Source organism: Somniosus microcephalus, chromosome 2 (assembly GCF_052327205.1).
Source record: "Somniosus microcephalus isolate GS21.2 chromosome 2, FLI_Smic_1.0, whole genome shotgun sequence".
NCBI lineage: Eukaryota > Metazoa > Chordata > Chondrichthyes > Squaliformes > Somniosidae > Somniosus > Somniosus microcephalus.
Window position 1 is genome coordinate 365016422 of NC_140988.1, and position 26555 is coordinate 365042976.

The window sequence follows — 26555 nt, forward strand, 5'->3', positions numbered from 1 at the left end:
CGTCCACCACGGTGTACCGTGGCTGCAGTGTGCACCATCTACAAGATGCACTGCAGTAACTCGCCAAGGCTTCTTCACCAGCACCTCCCAAATCTGCCACCTCCAACAACAATAACTTGTATTCATATAGCACCTTTAGCATAGTAAAATGTCCCAAGGTGCTGCACAGGAGTGTTAGGAGACAAAAAATTGACACCGAGCCACATAAAAAATTAGGGCAGATGACCAAAAACTTGGTCAAAGAGGTACGTTTTAAGGAGTGTCTTAAAGGAGGAACGTGAGGTAGTGAGGCGGAGAAGTTTAGGCAGGGAATTCCAGAGCTTGGGGCCTAGGCAACAGAAGGCACGGCCGCCAATGGTTGAGCGATTTATAATCGGGGATGCTCAAGGCCAGAATTTGAGGAGCGCAGATATCTCTGGTGGGGTTGAGGGGCTGAAGGAGATTAGAGATGGGAAGGGGCGAGGCCGTGGAGGGATTTGAAAACCAGGATGAGAATTTTGAAATGGAGGTGTTGCTTAACCAGCGGCCAATGTAGGTCAGCGAACCCAAGGGGTGATGGGGGAACGGGACTTGGTGTGAGTTAGGACACGGGCAGCCGAGTTTTGGATGACCTCGCATTTACGTAGGGTAGAATGTGGGAGGCCAGCCAGGAGTGCGTTGGAATAGTCAAGTCCAGTCCAGCGGTAACAAAGGCATGGATGAAGGTTTCGGCAGCAGATGAGCTGAGGCAAGGGCGGAGACGGACAATGTTGGAGGTGAAATAGGTGGGCTTAGTTATGGTGCGGATATGTGGTCAGAAGCTCATTTCAGGGTCAAATATGATACCAAGGTTGCGAGCAGTCTGGTTCAGCCTCCGACAGATGTTAGGGAGAGGGATGGAGTCGGTGGCTAAGAGCGGAGTTTGTGGCGGGGACCGAGACAATGGCTTCGGTCTTCCCAATATTTAATTGGAGAAAATTTCTGCTCATCCAGAACTGGATGTCTGACGAGCAGTGTGTCAATTTAGAGACCGTGGAGGGGTCGAGAGAAGTGGTGATGAGGTAGAGCTGGGTTTAGTCAGCATACATGTGGAAACTGACGCAGTGTTTTTGGATGATGTCGCCAAGTGGCAGCATTTGGATGAGAAATAGGAGGCCAAGGATTGACCCTTGGGGGACCTCTGAGGTAACTATGCGGGAGCGGGAAGAGAAGCCATTGCAGGTGATTTTCTGGCTATGATTATCATAGAAATTTACGGCACAGAAGGAGGCCATTCGGCCCATCTTATCCACCCCGGCTGACAAAGAGCTATCCACTCTAATCCCAATTTCCAGCACTTGGTCCGTAGCATTGTAGGTTACAGCACTTCAAGTGCATATCCAAGTACTTTTTAAATGTGATTGAGGGTCTCTGCCTCGACCACTCTTTCAGGCAGTGAGTTCCAGACCCCACCACCCTCTGGGTGAAACAATTTCTCCTCAAATCCTCTCTAAATCTCCAACCAATTTCTTAAAATCTATACCCCCCTGGTTATTGACCTCTCTGCTAGGGGAAATGGGTCCTTCCTATCCACTCTATCTAGGCCCCTCTTAATTATAGACAGCTCAATTAGGTCCCCCCTCCGCCTCCTTTGTTCAAAAGAAAACAACCCCAGCCTATCCAATCTTTCCTCATAGCTAAAATTCCCCAGTCCTGGCAACATCCTTGTAAATCTCTTCTGTACCCTCTCTAGTGCAATCACATCCTTCCTGTAATGTGGTGACCAGAACTGCACGCAGTACTCTAGCTGCGGCCTAACTAGTGTTTTATACAGTTCAAGTATAACCTCCCTGCTCTTATATTCTACGCCTCTGCTAATAAAGGCAAGTATCCCGTATGCCTTCTTGACCACCTTATCTACCTATCCTGCTACCTTCAGGGATCTGTGGACATGCACTCCAAGGTCCCTCTGATCCTCTCTGATCCTCTCTACTTCCTCAGTGTCCTACCATTTATAGTGTATTCCCTTGCCTTGTTAGCCCTCTCCAAATGCATTACCCCTCACTTCTCCAAATGGAATTTCATTTGCCACTGTTCTGCCCACCTGACTAGTCCATTGATATCTTACTGCAGCTGCCTTCATTATCAACCACATGGCCAATTTTTGTATCATCTGCAAACTTCTTAATCATACTTCCTACATTCAAGTCCAAATCATTGATAGGTACCACAAAAAGCAGAGGACCCAGTACTGAGCCCTGCGGAACCCCACTGGAAACAGCCTTCCAGTCACACAAACACCCATCAACCATTACCCTTTTGTTTCCTGCCTCTGAGCCAATTTTGGATCCAATTTGCCATGGATCCCATGGGCTTTTACTTTTGTGACCAGTCTGCCATGCGAGATCATATCAAATAGATAGATAAATGAATACCACCTAAAAGGACAAGGGCAGCAGGCGCATGGGATCCCATCACCTGCAAATTCCTCTCCAAGTCACACACTATCCTGACTTGGAAATATATCACCGTTCCTTCATCATCGCTGGGTCAAAATCCTGGAACTCCCTCCCTAACAGCACTGTGGGAGTAACTTCACCACATGGGCTGCAGCGGTTCAAGAAGGCAGCTCACCACCACCTTCTCGAGGGCAATTTGGAATGGGCAATAAATGCTGGCATTGCCAGCGACACCCAAATCTTCTGAACAATTTTTTTTTTTTTTTAAACAGCAGCACTCTTTTCCCCCCCCCCCCCCCCTCCCTTCAGAGTATTCACCTTGGTGGTTATTCAGTGTTCCTAAAGCTTACAAAAAGACTTTTGTTTTGGCTCCATTTGCAAAACTCCCTGCTGCTTTTGAAATACTGGAGCAAATTAAAGGTGTCCTGGCTCCGTTTGGATCCACACACTCGCTTTAGATAAGTGAGCTATTTTAAATCGACTCTTCTGGCTTGTGCTGGTGCTCGCACTATCTGAATGGACTTCTTTTAGTCTCAAAGGCTCCAGCTGTGTTCGTTCTTCCCTGTTCACTCTGCTTCACTTTACACTGTATGTAACGTGCTGCTTGCCTCGTTCTAAATAGTAGATTGCATGGAGGTTCTTCAGCTCTCACCAAATGGATCATACATTCAGTGTTGGGGGACCATAGGGTGGAGGAATTGTTCTAACAAAGAGCCGACACAGATACTGTAGTTCAAGCAGTCTCCCTCCCTTCTGTGCTGTGAGGTTCCCTGCGGATGGTGTAGCTTCCTGTACATTTGGTCATCTTTTGGCCGGAGCAGTTGACTTGGAAAGAATTTGATTTTGCTGAGTGACAATCTGTTCACTGGCACACCATAAATGACAGGACATACCTAAGGAAAGATGTACTTGCCGTAGAGGGAGTGCAACGAAGGTTCAACTGATTCCTGGGATGGCGGAGAATTGAGTAAACTAGGCCTGTATTCTCCTGAATTCAGAAGAGAGGGGATCTCATACAAAATTATTACAGGGCTTGATCGGGTGGATGCTGGGAGAATGCTTCCCTTGGCTGGGGCGTCTAGAACCAGGGGCCACAGCCTCAGGATAAAGGGTCGGCCATTCAGGACTGAGATGAGAAGAAATTTCTTCACACAGAGGGTGGTGAATCTTTGGAATTCTCTACCCCAGAGGGCTGTGGAGGCCCAGTATTCAAAACAGAAGTCGATAGATTTCTGACTAGTAAAGGCATCAAGGGATATGGCGATAGGGCCGGTCAATGGACGGCGGAACAGGCTCGAGAGGCCGAATGGCCTACTCCTGCTCCTATTTCTTATGACAGACGAGAAAGAAATTTATACAGTGCATTTCATGATCACGGATGTCCCAAAGTGCTTTACAACCAATGAAGTACAGTACTTTTGAAGTAAAAACAGAAAATGCTGGAAATACTTAGCAGGTCAGACAGCATCTGTATAGAGAGAGAAACAGAGTTAACGTTTCAGTTCGATTACTTTTTTTTCTCTCTCTACAGATGCTGTCTGACCTGAGTATTTCCAGCATTTTCTGTTTTTATTTCAGATTCCAGCATCTGCAGTATTTTGCTTTTGTATAAGTACTTTTGAAGTATGGTTATTGTTGTAATGTAGGAAACGGACAGCCAATTTGCACACCGCAAGCTCCCACAAACAGCAATGAGATGACTTTGAAATAGTGCCATAGGATCTCTTGCGTTCATCAGAGAGCAGACGGGGCCTCGGTTTAACGCCTCATCTGAAAGACGGCCCTTCCGACAGTGCAGCACCCCCTCAGTACTGCGCTGGAGCGTCAGCCTAGATCTTGTGCAAGTCTCTGGAGAGGGACTTCTGACTCGAGTGCTACCAGCTGAGCCATAGCTGACACTTGGGGACATAGAAAGCACAGATGGTTCCCCCCCCCACCCCCACACACCCTCTCCTCCTCCTCTTTCTCGCTCCTCCCAATACACCAGCAACAGGTGGGTTTGGTGTTGAGAATGTTTTAATTGGCAGCAAGTAAATATGTGCTTTATGGTGCTAATGACCTTTGAACTGAGAACAAGTACTCTGAGTTATCAATTTGTATAATACAAAAAAAATTAAGTTATTGAAGTATGTTCCAGTCTTGAAACATAAACCAAAATCAAGCCTGTGTGAGAAGAGTCTGGGTCAATTTATTTAAAAAAAAAAAAAAAAAAAAAAAATGTTGTAAATCACCTCCGATTCTAGTGGCTCAATTGATGGGATTGTGCATCCTGTTCTAGAGGCCCATTCATTTGATCCGGGTGTTCACATTTTTGTTTGCAGGCAAGATGACTGACATTACAACTTGAGATTCTTTCACTTCCCTTGCAGTACATTGGCAAAATATCTCCCACTGCATTGGTCAAAAATATCAACTAATGTTAGGCAAAAGAGTGAATAATGTCCGCAGTTATTTGGCAGGTAGGGTAGCAAACCTCGGCCCTGGAGCCCAGCTCCACTGACAGACATGGGGTGGGGCAACACTACCAGCTGCCGGCCTGGCCCGGTATTGACCCTCTTCCAAATCCTGAGGCCGTGTGCCCATGCCATTCACCGTGCTCCCTTTTGGGGTCTGCCAGTGGACGGACAGGAGGATCGCCAGAGAGACACCTTGTTTACTGCCGTGGTCGGCCTTGGCTTAGTGGTAGCATGTTTGCCCGAGTCAGAAGATCGTGGGTTCAAGTCCCACTCCAGAGACTTGAGCACAAAATCTAGGCTGACACTACAGTACAGTTCTGAGGAAGTGCTGCACTGTCTGAGGTGCTGTCTTTCGGATGAGATATTAAACCGAGGCCCAGTCTGCCCTCGGGTGGATGTAAAAGATCCCATGACGCTATTCGAAATGAAGGGGAGTTCTCCCTGGCCTGTGTTTATCCCTCAACCAGTGTCTTGAAAACAGATTATCTGGCCATTTTCACATTGCTGTATGTGGAACCTTGCTCTGTGCAAATTGGCTGCAGTGCTACTAGATTTCAACAGTGACTATACTTCAAATGTACTTGACTAACGCTTTGGGATGTCCTGAGCTCGTGAAACGTGCTGTATAAATCTTTCGTCGTTCATGCTTTTTTGAGGGGCTTGGGTCAAAGAAGTCATTGTTTCTCTTGGCAATAATTGCCATTCAGAAACTGGCACTAGGCCCCCGCTTCAAGCCTTGTACAGTAAGTGTACCGTAGGCACGCTTTAACCTGGCAGCAGGGAAGATGGGGCCAACAGTATTTGGCGGCAGAGGTCACTTTGGCAGTCCAGTCTCCTCCTGATAAAGTTGGGATGGAAAGGAACCAGAAGCCTTGGCCTGCTGGAGCCCCCTCTCCAATCTCCCAGGAGAGTCAGAATATTGGGGAACGGACTTCAGAGGGCTGAGTGGACTCTTCTTGTCCTTATTGCAATTGTTATAATCAGATCCCTTTTATTCTTGAATATGCCAATGCTCCCCTGGCCGGTCTTCCACCTTCCATCAACTTCAGCTCACACCAAAAATTCTGCTGCCTTTATTCAAACTCTCACATCACCACTGTGCTCGCTGACCTACATTGGCTCCTGGTCCAGCAACATCTTGCGTTTAAAAATTCTCATCCTTGTGTTCAAATCCCTCCATGGCCTCTCTTTTCCCCCTCCCCCCTCCTCCTCCAGACCCTTGGAGATCTCTGCGCTCTTCCAATTCTGGCCACTTGAGCATCCCCTATTTTCTTCGCTCCACCATTGGCGGCTGTGCCTTCAACTGCCTCGGCCCTAAGCTCTGGAATTCCCTCCTTAAGCATCTCTACCTCTTTTTTAAGACACTCCCTAAAACCTACCTCTACGACGAAGCTTTTGGTCACCTGCCCTAATGTCTCCTTGTGTGGCTCGGTGTCGAATATTTGTCTGCTAACACTCCTGTGAAGCGCCTTGGGACCTTTTGCTATGTTAAAGGTGCTATATAAATACAAGTTGTTCAGGTTTCAGTGGATGTTGGGAGATTCCATGGCAGAAGAGTTCTGCTGGTGTCATGGCCAAGGTTCCTCCCTCAAGCAATACTGCCAGAAATGGATGAACTGGTTATATATCTTGCTTGTTTATGGGACCTCGCTGTCCCATAAAATGTCTGCTGCATTCCGGTGCGTAACAAGTAACTGCATTTCAGTGGTTCATAGTCTGGAAGCACTTTGGGCTGTTTGAGTTACAATGTGATGCTATATAACTGGAACCCTTCTACCCTGCAGTCAGCCAGTCAAGGTCAAGGTAATCTTTTTTGTTTAAAAAAAAAAAAAAAAAAATCTCCCATTTGCCAAGTTACAGCAGCCTAGTTTTTCCTTTTGTGCTTTCTGCCACCGTTTTCATGCTTGACAAACAGGTCTGCCTTTTGGTGAGTGTTGCTCTCAAAAGCACGTGAACTGAGGAGGTGTTTCGGTTTGAGGGATTAGGCTCCCACATCAGTGAACAATGTGACTGGCCGTTTATGTAATGGACACAGATGAGCGTGAGGTGGGGGCAGTGTGGTGGAACGATTGCTCCCTGCGTGTGGCATTTCCTTTTGGGAACTTGTAGTGCACAAACCTGATTTTTGGTCATGACTCCAAATAAAATGCTGCTGCTGTATTGTGTTACAAGGAGAATAAAGAACACAAATGTGAGGTTATCCACTTTGGAAGTAAGAATGAAAAAGCAAATTATTATTTAAATAGAGTGTTCACTATATGGAGAAAGACGATGCAGACATAGAAATCGGGCAAGGGGACTGTGACATACTTGAACATATTAGCATCGAGAGGGAGGAGGTGCTAGCGGTTTTAGCGGGCCAAAAAGTGGATAAATCCCCAGGCCCGGACGAGATGTATCCCAGGCTGCTGTGGGAGGCAAGGGAGGAGATTGCAGGGGCTCTGACACTAATTTTCAGAACCTCTCTGGCCACAGGGGATGTACCAGAGGACTGGAGAACAGCTAACGTAGTACCATTATTCAAGAAGGGTAGCAGGGATAAACCAGGGAATTACAGGCCAGTGAGTCTAACATCTGTGGTGGGGAAATTATTGGAAAAAATTCTGAGGGACAAAATTAATCTCCACTTGGAGAGGCAAGGATTAATCGGGGATAGTCAGCATGGCTTTGTCAAGGGTAAATCATGTCTGACAAATCTGATCGAATTTTTCGAGGGGGTGACTAGTGGGGTGGCTGAGGGAAATGCTGTGGATGTGGTTTACATGGACTTCAGTAAAGCTTTTGACAAAGTCCCGCATAGGAGACTGGTCAAGAAGGTAAGAGCCCATGGGATCCAGGGTGCCTTGGCGCGTTGGATCCTAAACTGGCTGAGTGGCAGGAGGCAGAGGGTGATGGTCGAAGGTTGCTTTTGTGACTGGAAGCCTGTGTCCAGTGGGGTACCTCAGGGATCGGTGCTGGGTCCCTTATTGTTTGTGATCTACATAAATGATTTGGATGAGAATGTAAAAGGGATGATCAGTAAGTTCGCAGATGACACAAAAATTGGTGGGGTGGTAAATTGCGAGGAGGAAAGCCTCCGGCTACAGGACGATATAAACGGGTTGGTCAGATGGGCGGAAAAGTGGCAAATGGAATTTAACCCTGAAAAGTGCGAGGTGATGCATTTTGGACGGACACATAAGGCAAGGGAATACACAATGAGTGGTAGGACCCTAGGAAGTACAGAGGGTCAGAGGGACCTTGGTGTACATGTACATAGATCCCTGAAGGCAGCGGAACAGGTAGATAAGGTGGTTAAAAAGGCATATGGGATACTTGCCTTCATTAGCCGAGGCATAGAATATAAGAGCAGGGAGGTTATGATGGAGCTGTACAAAACGCTGGTGAGGCCACAGCTGGAGTACTGTGTGCAGTTCTGGTCGCCTCACTATAGGAAGGATATGATTGCTTTGGAGAGGGTGCAGAGAAGATTCACCAGGATGTTACCTGGGAAGGAGCGCCTCAGCTATGAAGAGAGGCTGGACAGGCTGGAGTTGTTTTCCTTGGAGCAAAGAAGGCTGAGGGGGGACCTGATTGAGGTGTACAAAATGATGAGGGGCATAGATAGGGTAGATAAAGAGGAACTTTTCCCCTTAGTGGGGGGGTCAATAACAAGGGGGCATAGATTCAGGGTAAGGGGCAGGAGATTTAGAGGGGATTTGAGGAGGAACTTTTTCACCCAGAGGGTGGTTGGAATGTGGAACTCAATGCCTGAAAGGGTGGTGGAGGCAGGAACCCTCACAACATTCAAGAAGCATTTGGATGAGCACTTGAAATGCCATTGCATACAAGGCTATGGACCAAATGCTGGAAAATGGGATTAGACTGGACAGGGATGGATGGGCGGCGCAGACACGATGGGCCGAAGGGCCTCTTTCTGTGCTGTAAAACTCTATGACTCTGAGTGAGACTACAAAATGCTGCAGTGCAAAGGGATCTGGGGGTCCGAGTACATGAAACACAAAGTTAGCATGTAGGTACAGCAAGTAATTAGGAAGGCTAATGGAATGTTGACCTTTATTGCAAGGGGTATGGAGTATAAAAGTAGGGAAGTTTGGATGCAACTGTACAGGGCGCTGGTGAGACCGCACCTGATGTACTGCGTACAGTTTTGGTCTCCATATTTCAGGAAGGATATACTTGCATTGGAGGCAGTTCAGCGAAGGTTCACTAGGTTGATTCCTAGGATGAAGGGGTTGACTTATGATGAAAGGTTGATCAGGTTGGGCCTATACTCATTGGAGTTTATCCCTTACTACTTAAGGCTAAAAGGATCAAGGGGTATGGGGAGAAAGCAGGGACAGGGTACTGAGTTTGGATGATCAACCATGATCTCATTGAATGGCGGAGCAGGCTCGAGGGGCCGAATGGCCTACTCCTGCTCCTATCTTCTATGTTTAAAAGAATGAGAGCTGATCTTATTGAAACATATAGGGGTAAAAATTTGATTGCTTTGCGCTTCCCGTTGGCACCCTAAGAGGGCGCCAACTGGGTGCAAAGCAACTAGCGCCTGGGCGTGGTGCCGCCCACGCCTCCCGTGAAATTCAGCAGGTGGTTAGCTGTGGCGCTGCACCGCCATCGCCGTGCACAGCGCCCCATTCACTATCTTTGGGAGCGCCCCCTGACTTACCGCCAGACGCCATGTCTGATGGGGCCGGGGGCCTACCTGTGGTCGGGGAGGCGCTATTTTTAAAGGAGAGGTGCGGAGCGGCCATTTCTGTTGCTGGCCGCCTGCCTGTGCTCCCGCCCCCGGCCTCCTGAACCACCCATGCCCCCCACCGCGGAGTGTCGGCTGCGCTCAGAGTCCGGCACTTCTCGAGTGCTGGGCTCTTTTGCCACCTCTCCCGATCCCTGGGGGCCCAGGTGGGCCCCGGATCGCACTGCGCAAGGCCCCTCCCCTTTAAGAAGGGGAGGAAGGCCTGCAATACCGCGGCGCCCCAAGAGGAATAAGAGGGATGCAGTGTGCTTCCAGTAACGCCCCACTTCCCTCTTGGGCGCTACCACTCAATTTCCATCTTGGGGCACTGCTCAATTTTTGGCCGATAAGATTGAGGGGGATTGACAGGGTGGATGCTGAGAGGATGTTTCCCCTAGTGGGGGCATCTAGAACCAGGGGGCATAGTTTCTGAATAAGTGGTCGCCCATTTAAGACTGAGATGAGGAGGCATTTCTTCTGAGGGTCATGAATTTTTGGAATACTCTACCCCGGAGAGCTGTGGAGGCGGAGTCATTGAATATATTCAAGGCGGAGATTGACAGACATTCGAACTACAAGGGGTATGGGGGAGAGAGCGGGAAAGTGGTGTTGAGGTGGTGGTGCGGCTAAGATTGGATCAGCCATAATCTTATTGAATGGCGGAGCAGGCTTGAGGGGTCAATTGGCCGACTTCTGCACCTGTTTCTTATGCAGAGACACACCTGCCATTCAGTGGCTGCGAGACAGTTGAGGGGATCCAATGATGACAATCCATTTCTGCCGTCTTTGAACAATCTTTTCCCCCCTCAATCTTTGGAGCCATTCCCGGCACCAGAATGCCCAGGCCCTTTAGTGACATGCCGTATCCAGGGCAGTTATTCTGGATATTTTTTTTTTCTCGCATGCTTAGTTCTCTTGGTTTTTGGTTCATTAATTCTGCTACTATAGTGGAATGTGCTGCCATCCTGGCTTTTTACCTTTGTTTGATGCTGTGGCATAAATACTAGCAGCAGGATGGCAGGGCCAGGTCAGAGCAGAGGTGTGCCTGGATTTTTAATTTTTTTTAATTTTTTTATTTTATTTTAATCTCGTTTACTAGGGGCACACTGTATCTTATGTACACCATAGGTTTTCCAAGTCTGATTTTTTTTTTAATGTCTTTTCTAGGGCGAGGTTACCCTAATGTATTGAGCTCAGTGTCTGATAAATTTGGTGCTCTATACTGCTTCTGCATCCGCTGATTTCCCTGCCCCCTCCCAGCCCTGTTATTCCTGTGGCTATGTACTAACAAAACTGTGGCGGTGCGGTTTCCCTCTGGCCGGCTGACCTTGTCCTCGAAACTTGCGATAGGGGATCTTCAGGAGTTTATATATTCACACACCGATTCGGAAACCACAGCGCACGCTCTCTGGATGTGCCGCACTTCTTTGTAGCAGTTTCTTTATAAAACCGTTATCTTCTGACCCTATCTCATCTGACTCAGTTTAAAAGATGTTGCAGGAGACCTTGTGTATGCTGTAGGAATGAGCGCTCTTTGTGTGTGTGTGCGTGTTTAGGTTTAAATTGTACTAAAGCACTCTCCCTCTCCAAAGATGTAAACAACATGCCCTCTTGTACAAGTCGTTTCCCCATCAGGACTTTTTTTTTTATTTTTTATTTTTTTTAAAGTTGAGCCATTGCAAGGAATTCTGATTAAAGGGCCTTTTTTAAATATTTTATTGCAGTGTAAGGAAGCTAACCAGTGCTCTGTTTACCAGGACTGTGTTGTGTACTGTCGCTGAGCAATTTATGTGAGGGCAACGCCAGGAATCTGCTTGCATCAGCATTAGATGCAGACTTGACTCTTTTCCAAATGGAAACGTTGTTTTGAATTTTAGGGTAACAATTTAATAAAAAATAAAAAAAAAACCCCCTCGCTTCAAAGTTTGAAAGTAAAACGTTCAAGACCGAACCACAGTTTCCTGCCGCATAGCATCGTAGAACCAGACAACACAGAAGGAAGCCATTCGGTCCATCGTGCCTGTGCCAGCTCTTTGAAAGAGCTATTTAATTTGTTCTTTCACTCCCGCCCCCCCCACCCATAGCCCTGCAATGATGAATGTGAATGATACAATCACACAGAATAAGTTTCTTCCTAATGGTGGTGAAGTCACGAGTCACAATACATGCCAACTATCTGTGTACCATGCCGTCGCTCAGTGTTTTGATATCTGATCTTCGGTTGTGGGCAATGGATATCAGCAGTTCCTTTCCGACGCTGCTATTTCTTCCCTGTGTGTAGAACTGTCTTTCGTACTGTAGTGGAAAATTTCTACCTCGCAGAAAAAGAGGTGACCTGATCGAGGTCTTTAAAATGTTAAAGGGGATTTGATGGGGTAGACGGAGAGAAGATGTGGCGGAGTTCAAAACTAGGAGTCATGAATATAAAATAGTCACTGATAAATCCAATGAGGAATTTAGCAGACTCTACTCCGAGTGGTCAGAATGTGGAACTCGCTACCACACGGAGTAGCTGAGCCACTTGCATTTAAGGGGCAGCAGGATAAACACACGAGGGAGAAAGGACTAAGATATGCTGACCGGGTGCGATGATGTCAGGTGGGAGGGGGCTCGTGTGGAGCATAAATACCTGCATAGACTTGTTGGGTCGATTCTTGCAGTAAATTCTATTCTATGCACATTATTGCAAATTTATGCCCTTAAACCGGCAGCAGCACCTGCGGCGGGTGGTAATGGTGGGGGTTGAAGTGTGTCGGTGTGAACTGGAGGGGAGTGGAGAGGACTGCGAGCAAAAACTATGGGCAGCTAGAAGGAGGTTAGCGCTAGCTTAAATTGAGCGGAAGAGGAGGAGAAAAGTGCCAGATGGATTTGGGGGGGTGGGAGGAAGGAGTGGAGTGTCAGAATAATTGAAGGGGGCAACATCACAGATAAATTGAGAAGGATGGGGTGAGGGATTAGAGTGGTAACATAAATCAGGAAATGGGGGTGGGGTGGAGAAAATGCGTCTCTGAATTGGGTAAGACGTGAGGGGAGTCATTATTGGTGCTTATCCGTGAAAGACTGCAAGTGTTTCCACAAGAAATGAGGGCAATCTCTGCAGTTTTTACCCTAATTTTCTGTGGTAGCAGTGATAGATTTCAGAAGAAACTGCTTTACCCAAACAGTGGTGTGAATTAAATTTAACGTGGAAAAGAGCGAAGTGATACATTTTGGTAAGAACAACGAGGAGAGGCAATGTAAACCTAAAGGGGCTGCATGAACAGAGACCTGGGGGTATATGTGCACAATTTGTTGAAGGTGGCAGGGCAGGTTGAGAAAGCGGTTAAACATAGAAACCTAGAAGATAGGAGCAGGAGTAGGCCATTCGGCCCCTCGAGCCTGCTCTGCCATTCAATGAGATCATGGCTGATCATCCAAATTCCGTACCCTGCCCCTGCTTTCAACCCATACCCCTTGATCCCTTTAGCCTTAAGAAATATATCTAACTCCTTGAATATATTTAATGAATTGGCCTCAACTGCCTTTTGTGGTAGAGAATGCCACAGGTTCTCCACTCTCTGGGTGAAGAAATTCTTCCTCATCTCTGTCCTAAATGGCTTACCCCTTATCTTTAGACTGTGACCCCTGGTTCTGGACTCCCCTGCCATCGGGAACATCCTTCCTGCATCTAGTCTGTCTAGTCCTGTTAGAATTTTATAAGTTTCAATGAGATCCCCTCTCATTCTTCTAAACTGCAGCAAATATAAGCCCAATCGACCCAATCTCTCCTCATACGTCATTCCTGCCATCCCAGGTATCAGCCTGGTGAACCTTCACTGAACTCCTTCCATGGCCAGAACATCCTTCCTCAGATAAGGTGACCAAAACTGCACACAATACTCAAGGTGTGGTCTCACCAAGGCCCTGTACAACTGCAGCAAGACATCCTTGCTCCTGTACTCAAATCCTCTCTCTATGAAGGCCAACATACCATTTGCCGCTTTAACCGCCTGTTGTACCTGCATGCTTACCTTCAGCGACTGGTGCACAAGGAGTGGCGATGCCGGTGTTGGACTGGCGTGGACAAATGTAAGAAATCACACAACACCAGGTTATAGTCCAACAGCTTTATTTGAAATCACAAGCTTTCGGAGTGCTGCTCCTTCGTCAGGTGAAGTGGAGAGATGCATAAAAACACAGCTTATATAGTCAGAGAATAATGTCAGATGTTTACAGGTAATCTTTCTAACTGCCATTTATCACACCTCGGCAGAGAGATAATCACAGCAATCAAAGGTTGTGATTTCAAATAAAGCTGTTGGACTATAACCTGGTGTTGTGTGATTTCTTGCATAGGTGCACAAGGACACCCAGGTCTCGTTGCACTTCCTTCTCCCAATCTATTGCCGTTCAGATAATCTGCCTTCCTGTTTTTGCCACCAAAGTGGATAACCTCTCATTTATCCACATTATACTGCATCTGCCCAATCACCCAACCTGTCCAAATCATACTGGAGTTTCTCGGCATCCTCCTCACAGCACACACGCCCACCCAGCTTTGTGTCATCTGCAAACTTGGAGATATTACATGTAGTTCCCTCATCTAGATAATTAATATATATTGTGAATAGCTGGGGTCCTAGCACCGATCCCTGCGGTACCCCACTAGTCACTGCCTGGCACTTGGAAAAAGACCAGTTTATTCCAACTCTTTGCTTCCTGTCTGCCAACCAGTTCTCTATCCAAATCAGTACCTTACCACCAATCCCATTGATGCGCTATCAATTACTCATAAAAGACTGAGAGTTAAGAGAGTAACTAAAGGCTTTTATTAACAAAAGAATGAAGGTCTGCCTCGAGTGGTCGACCGGTCCAGAAATACAAAGGGCTGGGGAGCAGTCACATTTATACTAGGACTTGTGGGAGGAGTCAGCCGAGGCATGTCCAGGCATGTACATGGTGGAATACAAAGTGGTTTACCACACCCATGTGCTTTAACTTTACATGCTAATCTCTTATGCGGGACCTTATTGAAAGCCTTCTGAAAGTCCAAATACACCACATCCACTGGTTCTCCTTTTATCTATTCTACCAGTTTATCCTCAAAACATTCCAGTAGATTAGTTAAGCATGATTTACCTTTTGTAAATTCAATGTTGACTTTGTCCGATCCTGTCACTGTTTTCAAAGTGCTCTGCTATTGCATCTTTTATAATGGACTCTAGCATTTTCCCCACTACCGATGTCAGGCTTACCGGTCTATAGTTCTCCGTTTTCTCTCTACCACCTTTTTTGAATAGTGGGGCTACATTAGCTACCCTCCAATCCATGGGAACTGTTCCAGAGTCTATAGAATTTTGGAAGATGACCAGCAATGCATCTACTATTTCTAAGGCCACTTCCTTAAGTACCCTAGGATGTAGATTAGCAGGCCCTGGGGATTTATCGGCCTTCAATGCCGTCAATTTCCCTAACACCGTTTCCCTACAAATACTGATTTCATTCAGTTCCTCCCTCTCATTAGACCCTATGTTCCTGACATCTCTGGGAGGTTATTTGTGTCCTCCTTTGTGAAGACACAACCAAAGTATGTATTTAATTGGCCTGCCATTTCTTTGTTCCCCATTATAAATTCCCCTGATTTCTGACTGCAAGGGACCTACACTTGATATATATAGAAGCTTTTACAGTTTTTATGTTCCCTGCAAGCTTACACTCATTCTATTTTTCACCCTCTTAATTAATCCCTTTGTCCTCCTTTGCTGAATCCTAAACTGCTCCCAATCTTCAGGTTTGCTGCTTTTTCTGGCCAATTTATGGATCCGTGGATCTTATGCTATCCCTAATTTCCCTTGTTAGCCACGGTTGAGTCACTTTTTTGTTTTTGTTTAATTTGTTATGCCAAACAGGGATGAACAAATGCTGTAGTTCATCCATGCGATCTTTAAATTGCCTATCCACCGTCAACCCTTTAAGTAACGTTCCCCAATCCATCCTAGCCAACTCGCGCCTCATACCATCGTAGTTTCCTTTATTTAAATTCAGAACCCTAGTCTGAGTCAACTACTTCACTCTCCATCTTAATGAAGAATTCGATCATATTATGATCGCTCCGCCCCAAGTGGCCTCGCCCAACAAGATTGCTAATTAATCCTTTCTCATTACATAATACCCAGTCTAAGCTTAAAGCATATGGGCTTCATAAATAGAGGTGTAGGGCTGGATTTTCATTGGTCCGTGGAGTCGGGTTTGGAAGCGTGGGGGGGGTTTAAAATCCCGAAATTGGGGGTCCCGATCCCAACCCGCCTCCATGCCAGTTTCAAAGGAGGCAGATACCCGACCTGTGCTGGGACCTGCCTCCCTGACGCGGGAAGGGGATTAGTGCCAATTAACTGCCTGTTAAACACGTAGTTAGCAGGCAGTTTTTAGCCTAATCCCTATTTTCATTGAAATGTGGAATTCCTGATGGCTCCAAACCATGCCAAGTTAGCGAGGCGGGCCATTTGGATGAAGGGCTTGGAGGGGCCGAGATGGCCGGTGTTCAGGTGAGTGATTGGTGCTTGAGTGCAGAGGTAAGTGTATTTGGTGTGTTTAAAGAAGTTCTACTAACCTTTACTTACCTTTACAGCCTTCCTTCCTTCAGGTCTCGGGAGTCCCTCATCTCACCGGCACAGAAAACAGAATGGCTGCCAGCTGTCAAAATCTGCAGCATTCTGCTTTCTGTTCTGGGGAGATCGCTAAATCATCCTGAGAGGAAGGCATTAACCTGGAGTACAGCTGTCAAACACTGATATTTCATCTGTCAAAAGGTCTTGACAGATGAAATCTCAATCTGTGACGTCACCTGTTGCCGGGTGGCCCTTAATTGGCCCGCTGGGCGGGCTCAACAAAGTCAATAAAGTCTAAATTGCGTGGGTTGGCTTGAACTCTATGGAGGCGGGACTACAACCCCAAAAGTTGTAGCCCTGCCTCCTACTTGACAACTCAATGAAAATCCAGCCCATAGAGTGCAAAAGCAAGGAAGTTATGATGAACCTGCATAAAACACTGGTTCGGCCTCAACTGGACTATTGTCCCCAATTCTGGGCACCGCACTTTAGGGAGGATGTGAAGGCCTTGGAGAGGGTGCAGAAAAGATTTACAAGAACGGTTCCAGGGACGAGGGACTTCAGTTACGTGGCTAGACTGGAGAAGTTGGGGTTGCTCTCCTTGGAGCAGAGAAGGTTGAGAGGAGATTTGATAGAGGTGTTCAAAATCATGAGGGGTCTGGACAGAGTAGATAGAGAGAAACTGTTCCCATTGGCGGAAGGTTCAAGAACCAGAGGACACAGATTTAAGCTGATTGGCAGAAGAACCAAAGGCGACATGAGGGGGGGAAATTTTTTTTTTTATGCAGCAAATGGTTAGGATCTGGAATGCAGTGCCTGAAAGGGTGGTGGAGACGGATTCAATTGTGGCTTTCAAAAGGGAATTGGATGTACCTGAAGGGGAAAAAAATTTCAGGGCTACGGGGAAAGGGCGGGAGAGCTGTTTTAGGCCCCCTCTCCATTGAAAGTTTTAGATTGTCCAACAAACTGTTCGCATTGTACAAAATATGATTGCAGAGTGAGCGAGCAGGTAAGTGTTGAGCAATGCGGCTGAGCGGAGTCTGGTGTTCATGCCTCTGATGTGGGGTGGGCGTTTCCAGTGACCCATTTCTTTTGGATGTGAGTTTTATTTTCTGGCCTGCAACAGGGAAAGAAATGGTGTGCCTTTTTAAACTTCCTTTGCCACAGTAGGTGATTTTCCCCTCGTGCCAGCCTGTAAATAAACGTAAATTTTGAAAACCTGAAGTATGTAGTTTGCTTGTTGAACTTGTGCTAGTGCCATCAAAACTTGACCAGGAGTAAACCCTTACAGCGTCAGCTTGATCCTCTTTTAATGAGCATAACCTGACCGCTCTTTTCCTCTTGGTTGAAAACCAGGAGATGTAATTTGTGTCCCAGTTCTTGCACTTTTTTCCTTTTAACCTCTCAACATCTTGTGATACTTGGTTTCACTCGTTGTTTGTATGTCCCTGGCATCTGCCTAGTTGCTAAACTCCACACGATCCCAGTAACTTCCTCTTTTTTTTTTTCAGACCCTGCCAGCCAGCAACCCTCGCATCCAAACATCCTTTTTTTTTTTTTAAAACCCTCCATGACCTTGCCCTCTTTCCCCCTCCCCATCTCTGCAACCTCCTCCAGCCCTGTAACCCTCCGAGATCTTTGCGCTCCTCCAATTTTGGCCTCTTGCGCATCCCTGATTCTCACCGCTTCACCGTCGGCGGCCGTGCCTTCAGCTGTCTAGGCATTGAGCTCTGGAATTCCCTCCCTCCGCTTCTCTGCCTCCTTTTTAAGCTGCTCCTTTAAAAACCTCCTTTGAGCAAGTTTTTGGTCACCTATCATGACGTGGCTCGGTGTCAAATTTTGTCTGATTTACGCTCCTGTGAAGCGCCTTGGGATGGCTTACCATGTTAAAGACACTGTTGTTGTAGTCATCGTCGAAGCCTATTTTTCTTCAGTGATGATCTACTGCTGTCTCCCAGCATTGACCCACACACGTCCTGCTGGTTTGGGGAGCAGGGGGGTGGGGGTGGTGGTGAAGGATCGCTGCTTCCCCCTTCCCACCTGTGTCCATTTCTTCAATAGCAGTCTGGGTGTGAGGGGAGGTGCAGCGAATGGTTTATAAAGTGTGGGAAGGGATTGTACATTGTGTACACGTACTTCTTTTCAGAGGTCCTTGAATAACGTTAAAGGTAAAATAGCTTTCAAAATTTTAACCTCTGTTTTGACATCTTTCGAAAGACACCCAAGTGCATGTGACTCCTGACTCTCTCTCTCTCTCTCTCTCTCTCTCTCTCTCTCTCTTGCAGTACCTGAAGTTGAAGAACTTTGAGGAGGAGGTGCGAGCCCACCGAGACCTGGACAACTTTCTCGCGAAGGCCGGAATCCTGCTGGACGTATCTGCCCTGTCCCTTGACGATGTCCTGCGGGAGATGACCAAGCAGATCGCGGAGAACGCGGAGTCCAACTGCAACTTCGACGACGTCATGACCGGTTTATTCACTGATTCAGGCACTTTGAAAGAGGGCAATGGTAATGGTGCTATTGCATTGGCCCATAAATTAGCCCTGAAGGGGGACTTTCTTGATCTAACGTCTTGGCTGATCCTCTGGGTTTAGATTTTGGTTCCTGGATCTATCTTTTTTTACCGACTCCGAACCGGACCTTTTCCTCCGCTGCCTGTTGGTTGCTCAAAGGTTCCTGTACCTTCTCCTCCTCTGCTTCTACTAATCTCAGAATAAAACTCTTCACTTAAATCTCGTTCTCCAATTCCCATTTCCTTGCCTTTGCTCCTCCATGCGTCACGACGACTCTGCCACTGTCGACTTGTTCACTCGTCTCTGTCCTTGACGTTCCAGCAAATCGACCCATGTCTCCACCTCTCGTCGTTGCTCTACTGCAGCCCCCATTTTCTGCTCTTCAAGTTTAGAGGGCTGCAAACTTGCATGTACCTGGTGCATAATGATTTGCACTTGTATCGAGGCTTTACATAGTAAAATACCCCAAGGTGCTTTCCTTGGGACACGTCCCTCTCTCTCCACTTCAACAAAAAAAAAAAAAAAAAATCCAAACTCTACCATCTGTATTCTTCATTTACTGCCCATTTCTAAAGTCTGTGCATGTGTGGTTATGTTGCAGCTCTGTGCACCTCTCTGGGAACTTGTGTTTTGAATGCCTCTAGTCCAGCTTCTCAGCACCAAAACCGTTCTGGCCAATGTCCTCCTCTGGCCATGGTGCATTGCTCCTCCTTGTCCCCCTCTACCTCACTCCAGTGTTTGACCTGTTTAGCTTTCTCCAATGCCTCTCCTGCATGATCCCGTACTGTGGGATTGCTGTTGCACGGTTCCATTCCTACCTATCCGAATGTAGCTAAAGCATCCCCAGCAAAGGATTTTCTTCCCTTCCCTGAGTCCCCCAAGGATACATCATTGTCCTCTCCTCTTCCTCACTTGCTACCTCAGCGATGTCACCGGCAGGGGTAGGGTTGGCTTCTACACGCATGCTGATGATGCCCAACTCTACCTCTGAATCCCCTCTCTCGACTCCACAATAACCTCCGTGTTTTCAGACTGTCTGTCTGACATCAAGTCTTGGATGAGTCACAACTTTGTCCAACTGGATATGATTTTAAACTGCATTCCATCGCCACTGACTCCACCCGCCTCCCAGCCACTCACTCGGGCTTAACCAGACCATGTGAAACCTTGGCATCCTGTTGGACCCAGAGCTGAGCTTCAAACCCCTCATCCTATACATTAGCGAGACTGCTTATTTTCACTCCACAACATTCCCTCCCTCAGCCCCTCTTCTCCATGAATCTGGAACCTCCATACTCAACTTTTTCAGTGTTCTCATCACCGGCCTCCTACCCTCTACATAAACTTACAACTGCTCCAAAACGTAGCTGCCTGCATCCTATTGCAGAGTTGCTGTCTCCCACCACTCCCATCCTTGCTGATCTACAATTGCTAAAAGTCCCCCAGTGCGTCAACTATTAAAATCCTAGGGGGGAAAATTGGTTTGTTTTGCGCCTCCCGTTAGCACCCTAAGAGGGCACTAATGGGGCACAAAGCAACTAGCGCCCGGGCGCGGCGCCTCCTGCAAAATTCAGCGGGAGGTTGGCAGCGGCACTAACCGGTAGCTCCCCGCGGCACTGCGCCACTGGCAATGACGTCCTCACCGTGCCCAGCGCCCTGATCGCGATCTTTGAGCGTCCCCTGACTTGCCGCCAGACGCCATGTCCGACGGGGTCAGGGGGAGCCTACCTGCGGCCGGCGAGGTGCGGGGCAGCCATTTTTGTTGCTGGCCACCTGCCTGCGTCCCCAGCCTCCTGAACGGCCCACCCCACCGGCGTGTCGGCTGCGCTCCAAGAGCCTGGCACTTCTCGAGTGCCTGGCTCTTTTGCCGGCACTCCTGATCCCCGGGGACCCAGCTGGGCCCCGGGTCGCGCTGCGCAAGGTCCCTCCCCCTTTAAGAAGGGGAGGAAGGCCTGCAATAACGCGGTGCGATGTGCCGCAACGCGTGGCGCTGCAGCACATAGTGCCGTGATATTGACTCGCAGCGGCCCAAGAGGGATGTGGGGCGCTTCCAGTAGCACCCCGCTTCCCTCTTGGGGCGCAACCACTTAATTTCCGACGCGGGGGCGCTACTCAATTTTTAGCCCCTAGTCTTCCAATCGCCTCCTACCTTACCTCTGCAACCCTTAGCCTTGCATCCCCTTCAGTCTTCTGATCTTGGTTTTCTTTTCATCCGATCATTGGATGCAGCTTTCAGTCGCCTGGGCCCTACTCTGGAACTTGCTCCCTAAACCCTTCTGCCTCACCTCTGTTCTTTCCACCTTTAAAAAATCTTACGTCAAGTCAGCCTTACTAATGTCTTCGCCCTGTAATTAAATTTATTCCAGAAAATTGGAACGTTCCTTTTTAAGGATTGCAATGACATTTCACACCAGGCTGAAAATGGGAACAATTCCAAGAACGCTGAATTTTTTTAAAACCGTACATTTCTGTAGCTCTAGAAATCCCTACCTAAACCCCTCCATCTCTCCATTCAAGACATTTCTTTAAAACCTACCCCCTTTGACCAAGCTTTTGGCTGTCCTGTCTTTTGACTGATAATCGCTCCTGTGACGTGCCTTGGGACGTTTTACTACGTTAAAGGCGCTATATAAATGCAAGTTTTTGTTACTCAGTAAAACAAGAGAATCTCGCCATCCCTTTTATAAAATGCTGATTCTTGTAACGTTTTAATATTTGTGACCATTTCAAACATTCTGCTGCACTTTCATAGAAACATAGAAACATAGAAGATAGGAGTAGGCCATTCGGCCCTTCGAGCCTGCTCCGCCATTCAACGAGATCATGGCTGATCATCCAAACCCTAGCACCCGGTCCCTACACCGACAGCCATCCCACCCAAGCCCTATCCCCGTAACCCCACGTATTTAATCCCCCCCCCTAACACTAAGGGCCAATTTTTATCATGGCCAATCAACCTAACCCGCACATCTTTGGACTGTGGGAGGAAACCGGAGCACCCCTTTCTGGGCCCAGTCCCCACGAGATGAGATGAGCTGAGATTAACTACATTTTACAAAGGATCCTGCCAGCCAACTGAAGGATGCGGGTGGTGAAGTGATTGTTATTTTGTTAAATTCCATTAGCTTTGACTGGTTTGGCATATGGGTCCCAGTGCTGAAAGGGCAAGGTTCAAAACCCTGCACTAATAATTCCCACCGATTACATGCTTTTTCAAGAAACATTCTATTGATTGTGTACTGTGACTGTAGAGACGATCACATTGCAGGTTCTTTGGTTCTACACATGACACTTGTCACCAGTTCAACTATGCATAAGGACAACTTGCATAGGCTTCCAGGTGGCCCAAGTATAATCTCGCCCCGAGTCAGAAAGTCATGGGCTCAAGTCCCACTCCAGGGATTTGAGCACAAAATCTAGGCTGACACTCCCAGTGGAGTGCTGCACTGTTGGAGGTGCCGTCATTTGGATGAGACGCCAAACCGAGGTCTTGTCTTCCCTCTCGGGTGGACTTAAAAAATCCTATGCCGCTATTTGTAGAAGGAAGAAAAAAGAAAGACTTGCATTTATAAAGTGCCTTTCACGACCTCTGAATGTCCCAAAGCCCTTTACAGCCAATGACATACCTTTGAAGTGTATTCACTGTTGTAATGTAGGAAACGTGGCAGCCAATTGGTGTACAGCAAGCTCTCACAAACAAAGAGCAGGGGCGTTCTCCCCGGTGCCCTGACCAATATTTATCCCTCAACCAACATCACTTAATGACCAGATAATCTGCATTTTTTTTCTCATTGCTGTTTGTGGGAGCTTGCTGTACATACATTGGCTACAATATTTCCTACATTACAACAGTGACTACACTTCAAAAGTATGTAATTGGCTGTAAAATGCTTTGGGACATCCTGAGGTTGTGAAGGCGCTATTGAAATGCCAATCATTTATTAAAAATTAAAAAAAAAAGATGGCCTGTAGCTTCAGTGATTCAGTCCAAAGCAATCTGATGTTTTACAGCAGGTCACTGTAGTATTGCTGAAATGGAAGCTGCCTTAGAGGTATCACATCTAGCACAGCCCAAACACTCAAATCTACGGGGGAAAGCCTATATTGTGCTGAAAAGTGGTTCAATCACAACATTGTATGTTTCTGTTCCAGTGCATCTCCTCTCGAGCACCATTCAAGGGGTCTCTGCAACAACGACCGGTATTCAATACCAGCAGTCTTGGCTCTGTCTTATGTAAGTGGCTCTTGACTCTTGTCAAAGTTCTAACCAGGTGCCCTAACTTGTTACGATTGGGGTGTTCAGTGAGCAGACACCCATAGCCGTCACCCTGGCTGGGTTCTGACCCAGGACAAAAGGGTCAGCGTCTAATCCATGGCTGCTGCCTGACCTGCTGAGGTGTTCCCAGCATTTTCAATTTGTTTGTTTCTAATCCATGTTGCCACGTTGAACCTGGATTGGCACTTTTTCCGAAAGGGTCTGGAAGTGTGGCCGTAACGGAGTTGCAAAGTTTAAATGCTTCATCTGGAGCGGGTTAGACGATCGTACCATGCTGATCTAGTGAATCAGAACAGGATCCGAGACTGCAGCCGGAATCTTAAAGACATAATAAAGCTGCTCCCACTGAGGCTGTTTATGTTGACTCCACGGGTCTCCTATAATGGTTTCACTTTATTGTTAAAGGAATACTCCTGGGATGTTCTGGCAGGGCTCGAGTGCACTAGTCAAAACCGCGACTCTTGATTCATTCCAACATGCGTTGTATATATTTTTTTCCAGTCTTTGTACTGTCTGATGTCCACAGCTACATTGCGTAGCAATTTATTTTCTGTTGGTCTTCCTTACTTCCTGTACTCCACAAACTTCAAAAACCTAAATGTGGCATCACCTAACTCTCTTTTTTCTTTTATCCTTTTACTTTAGCCTTTTCTCTCTCTTAGCCTTGTCGCTCTCTATAGTTGTTGACGGCAGCCCTTTTCAAAATTTTCTTTTTTTAAGAAAAAAACACGTTACTGTTTCTTGAATGTTTTTATTTTATAAAACGGTTAGTGCAAAAGCTGAAAGTTATGACATGGCATGGCAATCAGCCTATTTTAAAAATGGGGAGATATTAAATCCATTGTGAACATAAACAAATGCTACCGTAAGAATTGGGAGCAGGAGTAGGCCGTATGGCCCCTCGAGCCTGCTCCAACATTCAATAAGATCATGGCTGATCTTCTACCTCATCTCCACTTTCCTGCCCATCACAATATCCCTTGATTCCCCAGAGTCCAACAATCTATCTATCTCAGCCTTGAATATACTCAAGGACTGAGCCTCCACAGCCCTTTGGGGCAGAGACTTCCAAAGATTCGCAACCCTCGGAGTGAAGAAATTCCTCCTCGTCTCGGTCTTAAATGGCCGACCCCTTACCCTGAGACTATGCCCCCTAGCGCTAGACACTCCAGCCAGGGGAAACAATCTCTCTGTATCTGTCACTTTTTTAAACAATAGAAAGGGAAGAGGGGTCAGCTCACTGGGTGGGTGGGTGGGTGGGTGGCGGGAGTAAAACATTGGGGGTTGTTGGATTGACCTGCTATGCTGCTGGTTCTCTCCCGCTGACCCAGTTGACCTTGGAAGAGGTCACCAGCTGATGAGATGGTGGTTACTCCCAACATGTGTTCTGCTCACGATACTTCACGTGTGGGCCGCCATTGTTAAACAGGAGAGTATTTAAAGTTGAGCAGTTGGCTGTAGTATGGAGGGTCATGTTTGTCCCCCGAGCTGAGCTTCCGACCCCATATCGCAAAGGTGCCTTAATCCATCTTCTCGCCGTTGCCAGCCTCTGCCCCTACCTCCGTCCATCTGCCACTGAAAATCTGATGATGCCCAGCGTTGGCCCGCTGCCACCAGTTATGACTCCTCAAACACCACTGCGCTTGTCTAACTGCTTGGGGATGTCAAGTCACGCGCACCTGGACTTTCACTTCAGTGCAGCTCTGAGGGAGTGCTCCATTGTCTGAGGTGCCGTCCTTTTCAGATGAGCTGTTCAGCCGAGGCCCCCGTCTGCCCCCTCGGATGGACGTCAAAGATCCCATGGCACTATTTCCGGAAGAGCAGACGGTTCTCCCTGGTGTTCAGGCCAATATTTATCCCTCCTCTAATATCAAAGTAGATTTTCTACTGATTTGTTCAATTGCGGTTTGTGGGACCTTGCTATGAGCAAATTGGCTGCCTACAAAACAACAGTACAAAAGTAATTAACTGGTTTAAGTGCTTTCACATCCTGAGGATGTGAAAGGTGCTGTATAAATGCAGGTTTATTTGTTCATATTGGGCCCAATAAGCCTGTGCCTGTTGATTTGAGCTCTGTGCTACCAAATCCCTCTGTCTCTCCCATTGCCTTTGTTTCAGTGGCCTCCTGGCAACTTGCTCTGGAATTCTGTTGTCCTTTAGGTGCTGCTTAACTTTCATCCTCCTGATTTTTTGATTTGTCCCCCTGATATTTGAAACATTCACTGCAGTGAATAATTCACCGGAATCAATTTTGCTCCCCTTGATTGTAGTCTTTGCTTCAATTAGTTACTTTTAAAGTTTCCTTGTCATTTTTCGGGGGGGGGGGAAAAAAAAAATGAACGGGGGTAATTTTGATATTGATTCAGCCGCCCGTTCTACACACTGCCCAACTTTCAAAGGTCAAGTGAAAATCAGGAAAGATGTGCGGCTGAATCGATATCTCCTGTTCAACACCATCACCCAAAGAAAGAAAGACTTCCATTTCTATAGCGCCTTTCACGACCTCAGCCAATGACTTACTTTAGAAATGTAGTCACTGTTGTAATGTAGGAAACGAGGCAGCCAATTTGCGCACAGCAAGCTCCCACAAACAGCAATGTGATAATGACCAGATAATCTGTTTCTGTTGTGTTGATTGAGGGATAAATATTGGCCAGGACACGGGATAACTCCCCTACTCTTTGCAGTTGTGCCATGGGATCTTTTACATCCAGCTGAGCGAACAGACGGGGCCTCGGTTTAACATCTCATCCGAAAGACGGCACCTCCGACAGTGCAGCACTGCACTGGAGCGTCGGCCTAGATTTTAGTGCGCCAGACTCTGGAGTGGGACTTGCCTCTGTCAGGAGGTTGTGGGTTCAAGAGTGGTACCCACCGAGCCACGGCTGACGAGTCCAAACTGCCCTCAACTTTGGATTTGTGGAATCCTCTTGGCCCGTCGCAGGAACCATCCTTTCTATCGCTGCCATCAGCGTCCCCACTGCCGTCTATCATTGGAGTGTGTTTGAATGGAGTAGCAGGGCTGAGTTCAAGTGGCATGGATTAAAATGCTCGCGCTTTGCTCGGTGTATTTTGTCATCTGGACCCCTCAACGGGTGCAGGCTGCATAATGTGCCCTCCTAGCTATCCCAGTTAACGTCTAGCAAAGTGTTAATGGGAGAGCTCTTCAATGTAGCGTGTGTTGCAGTGTGAATTGATGGTTGCGTTTGATAATCTGGTCAGGCGGATCAAGATGGACTTTTTAATCCTTCAATATCTTGAGACTCCTGAAGCCTTATTACTTGGAAATACTCATCCAACACGGCGCTTATCAGCTCCATTGTGGTGCCTAACCTGAGGCACAGTTTCTTTTATCTGCCCAAGGCCATGCTAAGTAGGTGGCTATTCAAATTTCTCTTGCTGTTGGATCACATATGGATACACTTACTAGGTAAATATTTTTTACATTTACAGATTTTTTCGGGAACAATGTAGGCATTGAACACAGAAGACATCTGTTTGGCATATTCTCTCCTCTAACAAAAACTTGCTCGAAATCTGCTTTGGTAGGGAAACAGGGTTCCGAACCCCC

General features: G+C 47.2%; 1 protein-coding gene across 2 annotated transcripts in view; it reads left to right on the forward strand.

Moving 5' to 3' along the window:
- Positions 1 to 26555, forward strand: part of slc4a11 (solute carrier family 4 member 11) — a 165959-nt gene that overhangs the window by 48330 nt on the left and 91074 nt on the right. For both annotated transcript variants that reach the window (XM_085975597.1, XM_085975598.1), the window contains 2 exons: positions 18481 to 18703; positions 22861 to 22942. In XM_085975597.1, coding sequence (XP_085831723.1) covers positions 18481 to 18703; positions 22861 to 22942 — 305 coding nt within the window. The remainder of the gene's footprint in view (positions 1 to 18480; positions 18704 to 22860; positions 22943 to 26555) is intronic.